Source organism: Rutidosis leptorrhynchoides, chromosome 2 (genome assembly GCF_046630445.1).
Source record: "Rutidosis leptorrhynchoides isolate AG116_Rl617_1_P2 chromosome 2, CSIRO_AGI_Rlap_v1, whole genome shotgun sequence".
Taxonomy (NCBI): Eukaryota; Viridiplantae; Streptophyta; class Magnoliopsida; order Asterales; family Asteraceae; genus Rutidosis; species Rutidosis leptorrhynchoides.
In genome coordinates, this window is record NC_092334.1 from 62,736,232 (window position 1) to 62,746,318 (window position 10,087).

General features: G+C 34.1%; 3 protein-coding genes across 3 annotated transcripts; 2 read left to right on the forward strand and 1 right to left on the reverse strand.

The window, feature by feature from the left end:
- Positions 1-1,740: 1,740 nt before the first annotated feature.
- LOC139890937 (ethylene-responsive transcription factor ERF109-like) lies at positions 1,741-2,858 on the forward strand. Its single transcript, XM_071873869.1, has one exon. The coding sequence runs from the start codon at positions 1,764-1,766 to the stop codon at positions 2,658-2,660; it is 897 nt and encodes a 298-aa protein (XP_071729970.1). The 5' UTR covers positions 1,741-1,763; the 3' UTR covers positions 2,661-2,858.
- Positions 2,859-6,066: 3,208 nt separating this feature from the next.
- LOC139890938 (protein disulfide-isomerase SCO2) lies at positions 6,067-7,814 on the forward strand. Its single transcript, XM_071873870.1, has 3 exons — positions 6,067-6,595; positions 6,901-7,027; positions 7,559-7,814. The coding sequence occupies exons 1-3, from the start codon at positions 6,188-6,190 to the stop codon at positions 7,630-7,632; spliced, it is 609 nt and encodes a 202-aa protein (XP_071729971.1). The 5' UTR covers positions 6,067-6,187; the 3' UTR covers positions 7,633-7,814.
- Positions 7,815-8,200: 386 nt separating this feature from the next.
- On the reverse strand, positions 8,201-10,087 carry LOC139890939 (pentatricopeptide repeat-containing protein At2g15690, mitochondrial-like). The gene has a single exon (XM_071873871.1). The coding sequence runs from the start codon at positions 10,018-10,020 to the stop codon at positions 8,365-8,367; it is 1,656 nt and encodes a 551-aa protein (XP_071729972.1). The 5' UTR covers positions 10,021-10,087; the 3' UTR covers positions 8,201-8,364.

Genomic DNA, 10,087 nt, shown 5'->3' on the forward strand with positions numbered 1-10,087 from the left:
CGTGGACATACCGTAGAGACCCTTTTTACTTCTATAATCTACCTTGACCTTCTAGGCTTCTACCTTGAATAACAAATCCGTAAAACATCATTATAGTCGCATTGTTGACATTAAAAGTCTCTATCAAGTTATTTGTAAAATTGTTGGTCAAATTATTAGAGTCGAATATATAATACTCTGTTTACTTGACACTAACAAATACTTAATGTAATAATTTAAATTACGGTCTCTATACTTCTAATTTTACAAATTGTATATTTAAAGGAAAAGCTAAGAAAAAGTTGATAATATATAGTGGTAGCATGTCATTATATGATATTTCTTATATTTATATGCAAAAAAGAACAAGTGCTACAAACAAACAAAAAATAAAAATATATATTCTATTGTATTTGTCGCCCTCGCCCATGGTAATTTTAGTTAAAATAATAATAAAGTTTAAATCATATTCTTAGTAATTTTAAATCAATAAAGTATATTACAGTATTTCTCACTGGAAAAGGACTTTTAGTAATTTTAAATCATACTTTTGAAGCTTCAAGCTGAATTATATAAATGTTTTACATGTGAACTTAACCCTTGGAATAACTTATACCTGTATATAATAAAAAAATTTAGATCGAGATAATATATGTAACGTAATGTTTTTTACTTAGGCTACAAATACAACTAATAAATCATATGTTTCAACTCTTCATTATTACTACTATTATTAAATTATTAATTATTATTATCATTGTTTCTCACTATTATATCAACAAATAAATAAACGTATTCAAAAGATAATCAACACTCGATCTTATGAAATTTGCAAACCATTGTATTTTGAGCGTAACTTTCTATTACGATCATACTCCAAATTTCAAACAATCAGTGGTACCTAAAATGTGTTAAAAATGTTTAAGTTATTTGGAATTGCTCACGCTGCTAGATTCTAGTTACCTGTTATAAATTATACTCATAGTAAATTCTTTTAAATCAGATATCAGATATTCATGTTTATGACCTCTTTAAGTATTGTATGAGACATATTGTATAAACTCCTATTATATGTATTATAATTATAATTTATACTCCGTAATAATTAAATTATAATTTACCACACCACACTTTTCAGTTTTGTATATTGTAATAAGCTTGAAATTTTTTTAGTCAAAAAACGAGTTGGTTGATATATGGGCCATTTTAATATTAAAAAACCTCTATAGTTTCTAGCAATTAATTATAGTATAACAAATAATAATTTATCTTTTACATAATTTCAAAGTTATATTATTTTTATTTTTAAAAGCACAATTTAAACAATTAACTCAACAAACATAAGAACAGAGCCTTGTCTATCGTGTCATGTACATTTTTAAAAAAGTGAATAAAAATTAAAAAAATGTATCTTAAAAGCTAACAAAACAAAGCACTCCAAGTTTGTGATGCTGACACGCTCAACTCTTTAATAAAGTTAACCAAAAAAGTCCAACAAACCGTGTGTGAACACACCCCGGTTTTGCCAGCTCATCACTTCACTCCTTAAAGAGACAATATAGTAGCGTCTCAATTCGCACGTGCTCCTATCCATTTACTCTTCAGGTGATTCTCATTCAAATCCGTGTACCATCAGTGTCTGAGCTGGCATCCCCGTCACACCCCTTCATATAAATACTTTGACTTCCTTATTCCAACCCAACTCAAACAACATCCAAAATCATAAACAACAAAAATTCACTCTCTCTCTCTCTATCTCTCTCTCTCTCTCTCTCTAACAAAACATGCAAAATAGACTCATAAACGAAATAACTACAACCGCTTCCAACCGCCGCCAACCGTCAACTATGCAACCGCCATTTTCCCACCGCCTCACTGGCGACGAAGAAGCTTCCGTAATAGTCAACGCTTTAAAGAATGTCATAATGGGAGGTACTTCACATATAAGTCTAAATGATCGACAGTCACAAGAATACAGATACAATAATACAAGTTTACCTTCCCCCGTCCCAGAATTCGTCTCAGAATTATGGGACGGGAGACATTATCCGTCAGGATCATCAGCACCCGCTCATGTTCCTGTTCCTGCTCCTATCCCTGTTTCTGTTCCCGACACGTGTAGAGTTTGTGGCATAAACGAATGTCTCGGGTGTAACTACTTTCACGATGATATGAATTTGAATCGTGGCGGACGAAATGTTAACGTGGCGGGAGTTGGTGGGCCCATTAAGAAAAAGAAGAAAAACTACAGGGGAGTAAGGCAACGGCCATGGGGAAAATGGGCAGCCGAGATACGGGACCCACGTAAAGCTGCACGTGTTTGGTTAGGTACATTTGAGACTGCAGAAGCGGCTGCTCGAGCTTATGATCGAGCCGCGATAGAATTTAGGGGGCCCAGGGCGAAACTAAACTTTGCGTTCACCGATTACATGAGTTCGTCATTGTTGGAAAACGATGAGGTGGCGAAAGAAAAAGTAACGAGAAAGAAGACGGAAAATGGGAAAAATAGCCGGAAATTTGAAAAAAAGACGGTGATGGAGACGAAACCGAAACCGAATGTGGAGAATGATTTTCTTGAAACCACTGGGGATGGAGATATAGAAGAATGGATGATGATGTTAATGGATTTTAATGGTGATTCTTCTGATTCAACGTTTAGTGGAAATGTTCATAGTGTTTGAGTGATTATAGAGATGAAAGTTTGACTATGTATTAAGTTGGTTAAAAGTCAAAACACAGATAGTTTGTATCGAAATATTTTTAGTTTTCATGGTAGCTGTAGGTAACAGAGCAGTTGGTAATTTTGTTAAGGAAAAATGATACCAATGTAATGTAGTTTCTCCAAATTTTATGAATGGGGATTGAATTTTAAGGTTCATATGTTATTGTGTTCTATCATTTTAAATTTTATTCCCTGAGAAATGGAATATCAACCATAGTATAGTTCTTATTCACATAGTGACTGTTCGTAGTGAATAATTTAGGTCGAGAATTCGATTAGCTTGTTTTCACTTGTGATGAGTCTGTAGTGTGAGTCTATACTAATTTTTCGAGCTTTCTCTTTAAATTTTAGGCCCTGTTTGGCTCATGGAATCGTATGAGATTTCGGCGGAATTAGAATTGAATTTAGACACGCGTCGTGTCTAAATTCAATTCCACTTCCGCCATGTGTCTAAATTCAATTTCAATTCCGCCAAAATTCCATGGGACTCCGTGAGCCAAACGGAACATCCTCATCAGAATATCAGATTCTTTTATGTTATTCGTATTCGACATTAGTTCCAGTTAAGAGAAAATAAGCATGTTTTTCACAAGCAAAAAGTAGTTAGAGGGACATGTTTGGTGGTGTACAATGTAAATTATTATCCGGGTTGAAAATTTCGATCAGTGAAAAAATGATGGTACTTAGTGCTAAAAAATGCATACATAAATCTAAGCTAATTTAGCATGTAGTGATTTACAGTAGTATTTTAATTTAAACATGTGTTTCTCTATTACAACTAGAGTCCAATCCAATATTAATTCCCTGTTTGTTCCATTAGTTAGGCTAATGGGGCCACAAATCTCAATTAGCCTTTTCCACATGTATTAATTTATGATATTTCATTACCAGCCACTCATAAATTAAGGGTGTTGACATAAACACTTTTTGATATATCCTCACAAAATATACCTTAGTAGGTTGTACTGTAAAAACTATTACTACATATTTGTGGTGAATATATCACCACCCATAAATTAATGAGCTAAAAAGGGTAGATCCTAGAATAAAAAATATTCATAAATTTGGCTTAAAGAAAAGGCGAAGATCCTGCTTTATCCATAAAAACAAGAATGGGCAACATTTTTCACGTGTGAAAATCGTATTCACGCATGTGCTTAATTTTTACTTAAATTAATACTACTATGTACATTTTAGAGGAGACAGTCGGTGAGATGTCGACTGTAGTATACTTAGGAACTGAGACTAAACAAGGAAGTGGATTCTTGCATACCAAATGAGTTGTTACAGTTTTTTTTCCCCTAAAAACATAAATCAAAATTAAAAGGATTAAAAAAAAGAGGAAGAGGTACACACAATTAGACCCTTTGTATCCGTCAAATGCAACGCCAACTTCCACCCACATGGCAGCAATCCAACGCCTAGTTTCTAGGTATCGGTGGGTTGGAAACATGTGTTTCCTACGGCGTCGGTATATGTTTATTAATTTTATATTATTTTAAAAATATTATTTTTATCCTCTTTTTAACTACTTTACCAATTATATTTTAACACATTATCACAACACTCCTAACTAACACCAAAAACCAACACCACCAATACTTCACATCAAAAACCAGCACGTCCTAGTCAGCAAAAACGTACAAAAAGCAACCAACACGAACCCACACCACGAGTCTCCATTACAAATGGTCTTACAAACCCTATCTTGTACTGTATATATTGAATAGATTACATGATCATGCAACATAATTGAACTATCACATTGAGACAACATAATTAAAATTTAGGAACTAATTGTAACAAATTATCGAGTTGGTTTTCGCTAACACTAAACTACATCTAAACAAGCAACTGTGGTAAATGGTACTCAATAATATCTCGCCAACTCGCCAAAAATCACTGTTACACTGTAGCAATTCTATGTAGCATTTTTTTTTTTTTTTTTTGGTTTTCCCTTACCACAATGGAGTATAAAATATAAATCCATAGATAAACACAGTTGCTCTGTATTTTGCAACTATAAATATACATATTATGTATATCGATATACAAACAAAAAATTTGAGTCGGAAAACTAAAAGAAAAAAAAGGTTTATGAGCTTCAGATCTATTACACCATAGCATAATTTTTAAACAAACTAGATTAACTAAAATGAAGTCGTGTGGCTAAAAGGATTATACAACAGATCTGGAAACCTTCAATATTCCAAGTAGAATAATAACAAGAAAAGAATGAGAAGGAGAATGGGGGATATGGGATGAGATAAGGGAGAAAGAAGATTGGAGAAATGAGTTAATTAATGGAAAAGTGATTTTGTTTACATAATATATACTCTGATTAGGGTTTTTAGTAGACGGGCCAGCCCAGAGGCCCATTGGTGGGTTTTGGAGGTTAAAACGTTGGTTGAGTAATTGACCAAATGATTTCTTTGATTTTTCTTTAAAATATATAATTTGGTGTACACAACAACACAACAATAAAACTCAATCTCACATGTATGGGTTATAGGGGAGGTGAGACGTTGATAATCCTTCATCTATCCTTGAATAAAGAAACGTCGTTTCTCTACCCCAAGTGAAACACTCACAAGAGCAGAGAAATTATCTCTCTCTTTGACGGGTAGAGAGATTGCTTTCAATGGGACCTCCGGCAAATATGAAACCGAACATATACAAATTACATACAAAATAGAAAAAATGTTTACTTTTTTAAGTATTATAAAATATTGTTATATGTTACTCCTCGGTCTAATATTAAAAATCTTTAGGTAAAAATACACAGTTTAAAACATTACGTTAATTATATTATACTTTTTATTTACTTTACCATTTAACCACTTATTTTTTACCTATATTTTTATCTTATATACAAAAGGTAATGATTATTTTTATCTATTTTTGAAAGTGGACTTATAATGTACCTTATTTTATAACCCGTTTATTTATTATTGATTAAGAAAAGTATTGAAATTATATGTGTACGTGAATTTAGTCTCCGTGGCGAAGCACGGACCTCCAAAACTAGTTCTATCTAATTTTATGTAAAATTTAATTAGCTCGAATCAATTTTTCTATCAACATTACTTAGCAACAACAACAAAATTAAAACTAAGTTTATCATAGTAGACTAGACTTAAAATTTAATAAAAACCATTATAAAAATGTTTCACTTAGCTTACATTGCATTAAATTTAACCTATTTATCTTAACTGTACAAAAATAAAAAAGCCTCTTACCTTAAAAAATCGAACATGGACTTCATCTAAGAAAAATTACAAAAACCAAAAAATGTTCGCTACTGAAACAGTCAAACTCGAGTCTCTTTATTCGGATCATTTTCCCCCCCAAATTTGACCCGCTTCATTTCACTATCCGGATCCTTCACCGACCACGACCACCACAACAATCCACCTCCCTGCGCTCACTGTTCCGCCGTCTAAACCTTAAAAGTCACACTCATTCTCTTACATATAACCTAATTGAATGTTTTCCATAAACCCTAATTTTACCTTCACCAAACCCCCAACTACGCCTTACCTACCACCTCCGGCCACCATCCTCCGTCCCCGAGCTACCTCAGACAACCTCACCTGGCCGTTCACTTTCTTCTCCGGTGCCGATTCCTCCTCATCTTCCGGTAATCTCAATAACATCGATCTCACCGGAGCTCCGACACCCGTAGAGAAACGACGCAACCGCAATATAATCAACGATATCAATAATAGCAGCAGTAATAGTAAAATAAATGCAAAGGAGAGATGGTCACGTGACAGAGAGAGTTACTTAACTGATGATGATGATCCTTTGCCGTTACCGATGACGTATCCGGATACGTCACCGGTATCTCCTGACGTTATCGATAAGCGGCTAAGCTGTGATCCATTGATAGAGGTCCGTGCATGTTCTGTTATGGATTTGATTTAATGATATGATGATACATTATCAGGATAAGAAAAGTCAGTTATAAATTCTCCTTTTAAATTGTTAATCCATATAAAATAGTTTCATTACTAACAATTACTCTATTACAAAAAGTTCTAATGAAGGCTTCATAGCATTTTGAAATATAGAAGGGAATGTGAAATTTATATAACGTAAAAGGCTTTGATTTCGTATGTCTTTCTAATAGGCCTATAACTTCAGTTAGTTGTTAGTAATTGATTACCACTTTTTAATTTTGTGCAAGTTTTATGTAGGATTGTAAAGAAGTAGTTTATGAATGGACTGGAAAATGTAGAAGTTGTCAAGGATCAGGATACATGAGTTATTACAACAAAAGGGGAAAGGAAGTTACCTGTAAATGCATACCGTGCCAAGGAATAGGTATAATGCTTTTGCAGCTATGTAGTTTATACTTTATATCTTAGAACTTTGTATCCTTATAAAAGGTTGTGGTCTTGAAAACTTGATATATAGTATTTCAAACTACAAGCACTACAGTCGGTCTTCTTGTTTCGTGCATTTGGTTATAGCAAAATTTCAGATATTTCTTTGAAAAGCACTAACAAGTTATCCTCTTATACTTGTATCTTCTATGAGTTGTACAGCTTGATACAACCTTAAAAAGTCAATACATTTGGTTAATAATTTCGAATTCATAAAGCTTTATATTTGTCATCATTTTTTCATACATCTTTATCCTGGCCATTTAAGCTTTGAGATGTTACTAGATCCTCCATAAAGATGTAAAAGTCTATATGCATCTGTTGCAATTATATGAACAAGAAGTATCTGCTTAATTAAATAATTGTTGTATTTGCCCACCCTTCGAATATGATATTAGGCAGGTAGATTGAATTATGGTTTGAGACAGATGTTTGAATATGGGTTTATCTTCAACTTTTATACTTGCAGGTTACGTCCAGAAGATTACAGCACGCAAGGATATTGATTTAATGGAGGATTTGGATAATGGAAAACCTCCTTGAGTCTCATAACTTTATGGATTATTGTTGTATTTGGATTTAGTGAGCTTACTACTTGTGGTTCATCTACGGCCAATTGTTGTAATTCTTGAGCTACCAACTATTTTGTAATACTTAAACCCAGTGCCCCAATCATAGAAGATGACAGGGATAGAATCAGGGCTGTATTTGTTTTGGAATTATACAAATAATAAAGATTAATCTACTAATCTTATAGGATTTGAAATTTTGAATCATGCATGTTCTAGATGACATAAGGATCATAATTATACAAACATATCTCAATTGAAAAACATATCCATAATATATTATCATACAATCCGCTATATACAACCACCCAAAGTGCAAGCGAAATCAAATGTTTGTTGTCAATATACAAGTGTGAACTGTGAAGGACATGAACAACATGCTCAAGCTTATACTTGATGCAGTTCTGCAGATCGTCTCAATTATACTACTCCGTAATATCATATTTTCTAGCAATATTAGTAATAAGACATATGATACAAACCACTTATTATAAGAACTAAATGATTAGGAAAATAAACCTTTCACGCTGATTAAACAAGGATTCAAGATAACAAGGTATGCAACATATAAAAAACCTGAAACATCATCAAACCAATGAATGTTTGAAACATTCAATTTGATCATGACCAAAGTCAAAAACAATACTACAAGTAAAAACCTGGTTTGGACAAACCGCATAATAATCCTAACAAAATGAAAGCAGCTTCACCAGTAATCATTGCACGAACATTTCCCTTCACTGAAATGATGAAACCTTTTGTTATCTCTAACAATCAGTTCCCTACCAACAATCCTAGACATAATCTTTATCGCATTGTGACAATCACCACAAACCCTAAGATTCTTAATGATCCTTAACGGTGTCCTTGCTGGAGTAGATATGAGTCCAAAAGCAATCGCCAAACGTTCACTATGATAGAGCAACGCCTGCTCTTTAGCTTCTTGATCAATATCATGAAGGACATATCTAGTATCGGGGACATAACTCTGTGGCTTATTAGCAGCCCTAATTTTTTCTTCATCTTTATAAAGTGTAGGGCTCCTAAACTCACTCACCCTATTCTTACCCTCAAGCATGCTAATAGCAGAAAATTTGTTAGGAAGTGGTGTTGGGATTTTTTTAGGATCAACTTTCGATGGATCAAGACTGATCAATATCTCCTCAGCTCGATCCTCTAAATCAACGTCTCCATGGATTCGAGCATAGTTCATTAACGCTTCCCATATTTCAGCCGTGGGTTCAAACGGAAGTTTCTCTATGTATTCCAAAGCTTGTGCGAGATGTCCAGGTTTCCCAAAAAGACCCAACACGCCCAAATAATGTTCAATTTTTGGACTAATTTGGTACTCTTTCTGCATCGCTTCAAAATGTATGAAACCTTCTTCTATAGCATCAGCAGCAGCACAAGATTCTAAAACAGCAAGAAAAGTTTCTTCGTTTGGTTCCAATCCAGAAGTCCTCATCTCCTCATACATCATCAATCCATCATCACCTAAACCGTTAGCCGCATACCCATTGATAATCAAGTGCCACGTATCCATATTTCTTTCAGGCATATGATCGAACACCCTGCGTGCATCCACCATACTTCCACATTTAAAATACATATCAATAACTTTATGAACCAACTGTATATCACCTCTATAACTCGATCTCAAAAAGTAATCGTGCACTTTCTTAGCTTCTTCAAGTTTCTTCAATTTCCCACATAACCCGAATAAAAGCCCAAAACAATCAGCATCAGCAAGCTCACCTTGCCCCATCAACTCCAAAGCATCCTTAAGCTTTCCCTCTTTACATACACTCAATAAATCAACTTTTTTTGCAGGAGCATGATTTTGGTTTTGTGGTGAGTAATTGATCGGCTGCTGCTGCTGTTGTTGAAAACTTTCTCTTTGAATTGGAGCTTGCGGAGGATAATTTTGACGCTGATTAGGGTTTTGCGGAGGGTAATTTTGACGCTGATTAGGGTATTGCGGAGGGTAATTTTGACGCTGATTAGGGTTTTGCTGATAATTATAATTTTGTTGTCCAGCATTTTGGGGATAATTCTGATGCTGATTAGGGTTTTGCTGATGATTATAATCTTGTTGGGTGGTGTAATTGAAATGTTGATTAGGGTTTTGTGGCGGTGGATGATTTTGATGGTTTCGGTATCCTTGATTGAATTGTTGGTTATACTGATGATTAGGGTTTGATTGATGATGATGATTTGGGGGTGAGTTGAAAGTGTTTGGGGCAGTCGTGGTAGTTAGGGTTTTGATGGTGTTACGATAGAAAATGGAATCAGGAGAACGTAAAGATGTAAACTTGAATGAGGATGTGAGACTCGTTCTGCGAATCGCCATTAGAGACGCCATTTTTGTTGTTATTTGGAGGATTTAGGTTTATTTTGTTAAACCCTAACGTGAACTGATGAGTGTGTGT

Bases quoted from the DNA above. Each gene is read 5' to 3' on its own strand.
- LOC139890939 (XM_071873871.1), bottom strand. From the start codon at position 10,020: ATGGCGTCTCTAATGGCGATTCGCAGAACGAGTCTCACATCCTCATTC.
- LOC139890938 (XM_071873870.1), top strand. From the start codon at position 6,188: ATGTTTTCCATAAACCCTAATTTTACCTTCACCAAACCCCCAACTACG. The intron at 6,596-6,900 runs GTCCGTGCATGT...AGTTTTATGTAG, and splicing joins GCTGTGATCCATTGATAGAG to GATTGTAAAGAAGTAGTTTA. The intron at 7,028-7,558 runs GTATAATGCTTT...TTATACTTGCAG, and splicing joins CATACCGTGCCAAGGAATAG to GTTACGTCCAGAAGATTACA.
- LOC139890937 (XM_071873869.1), top strand. From the start codon at position 1,764: ATGCAAAATAGACTCATAAACGAAATAACTACAACCGCTTCCAACCGC.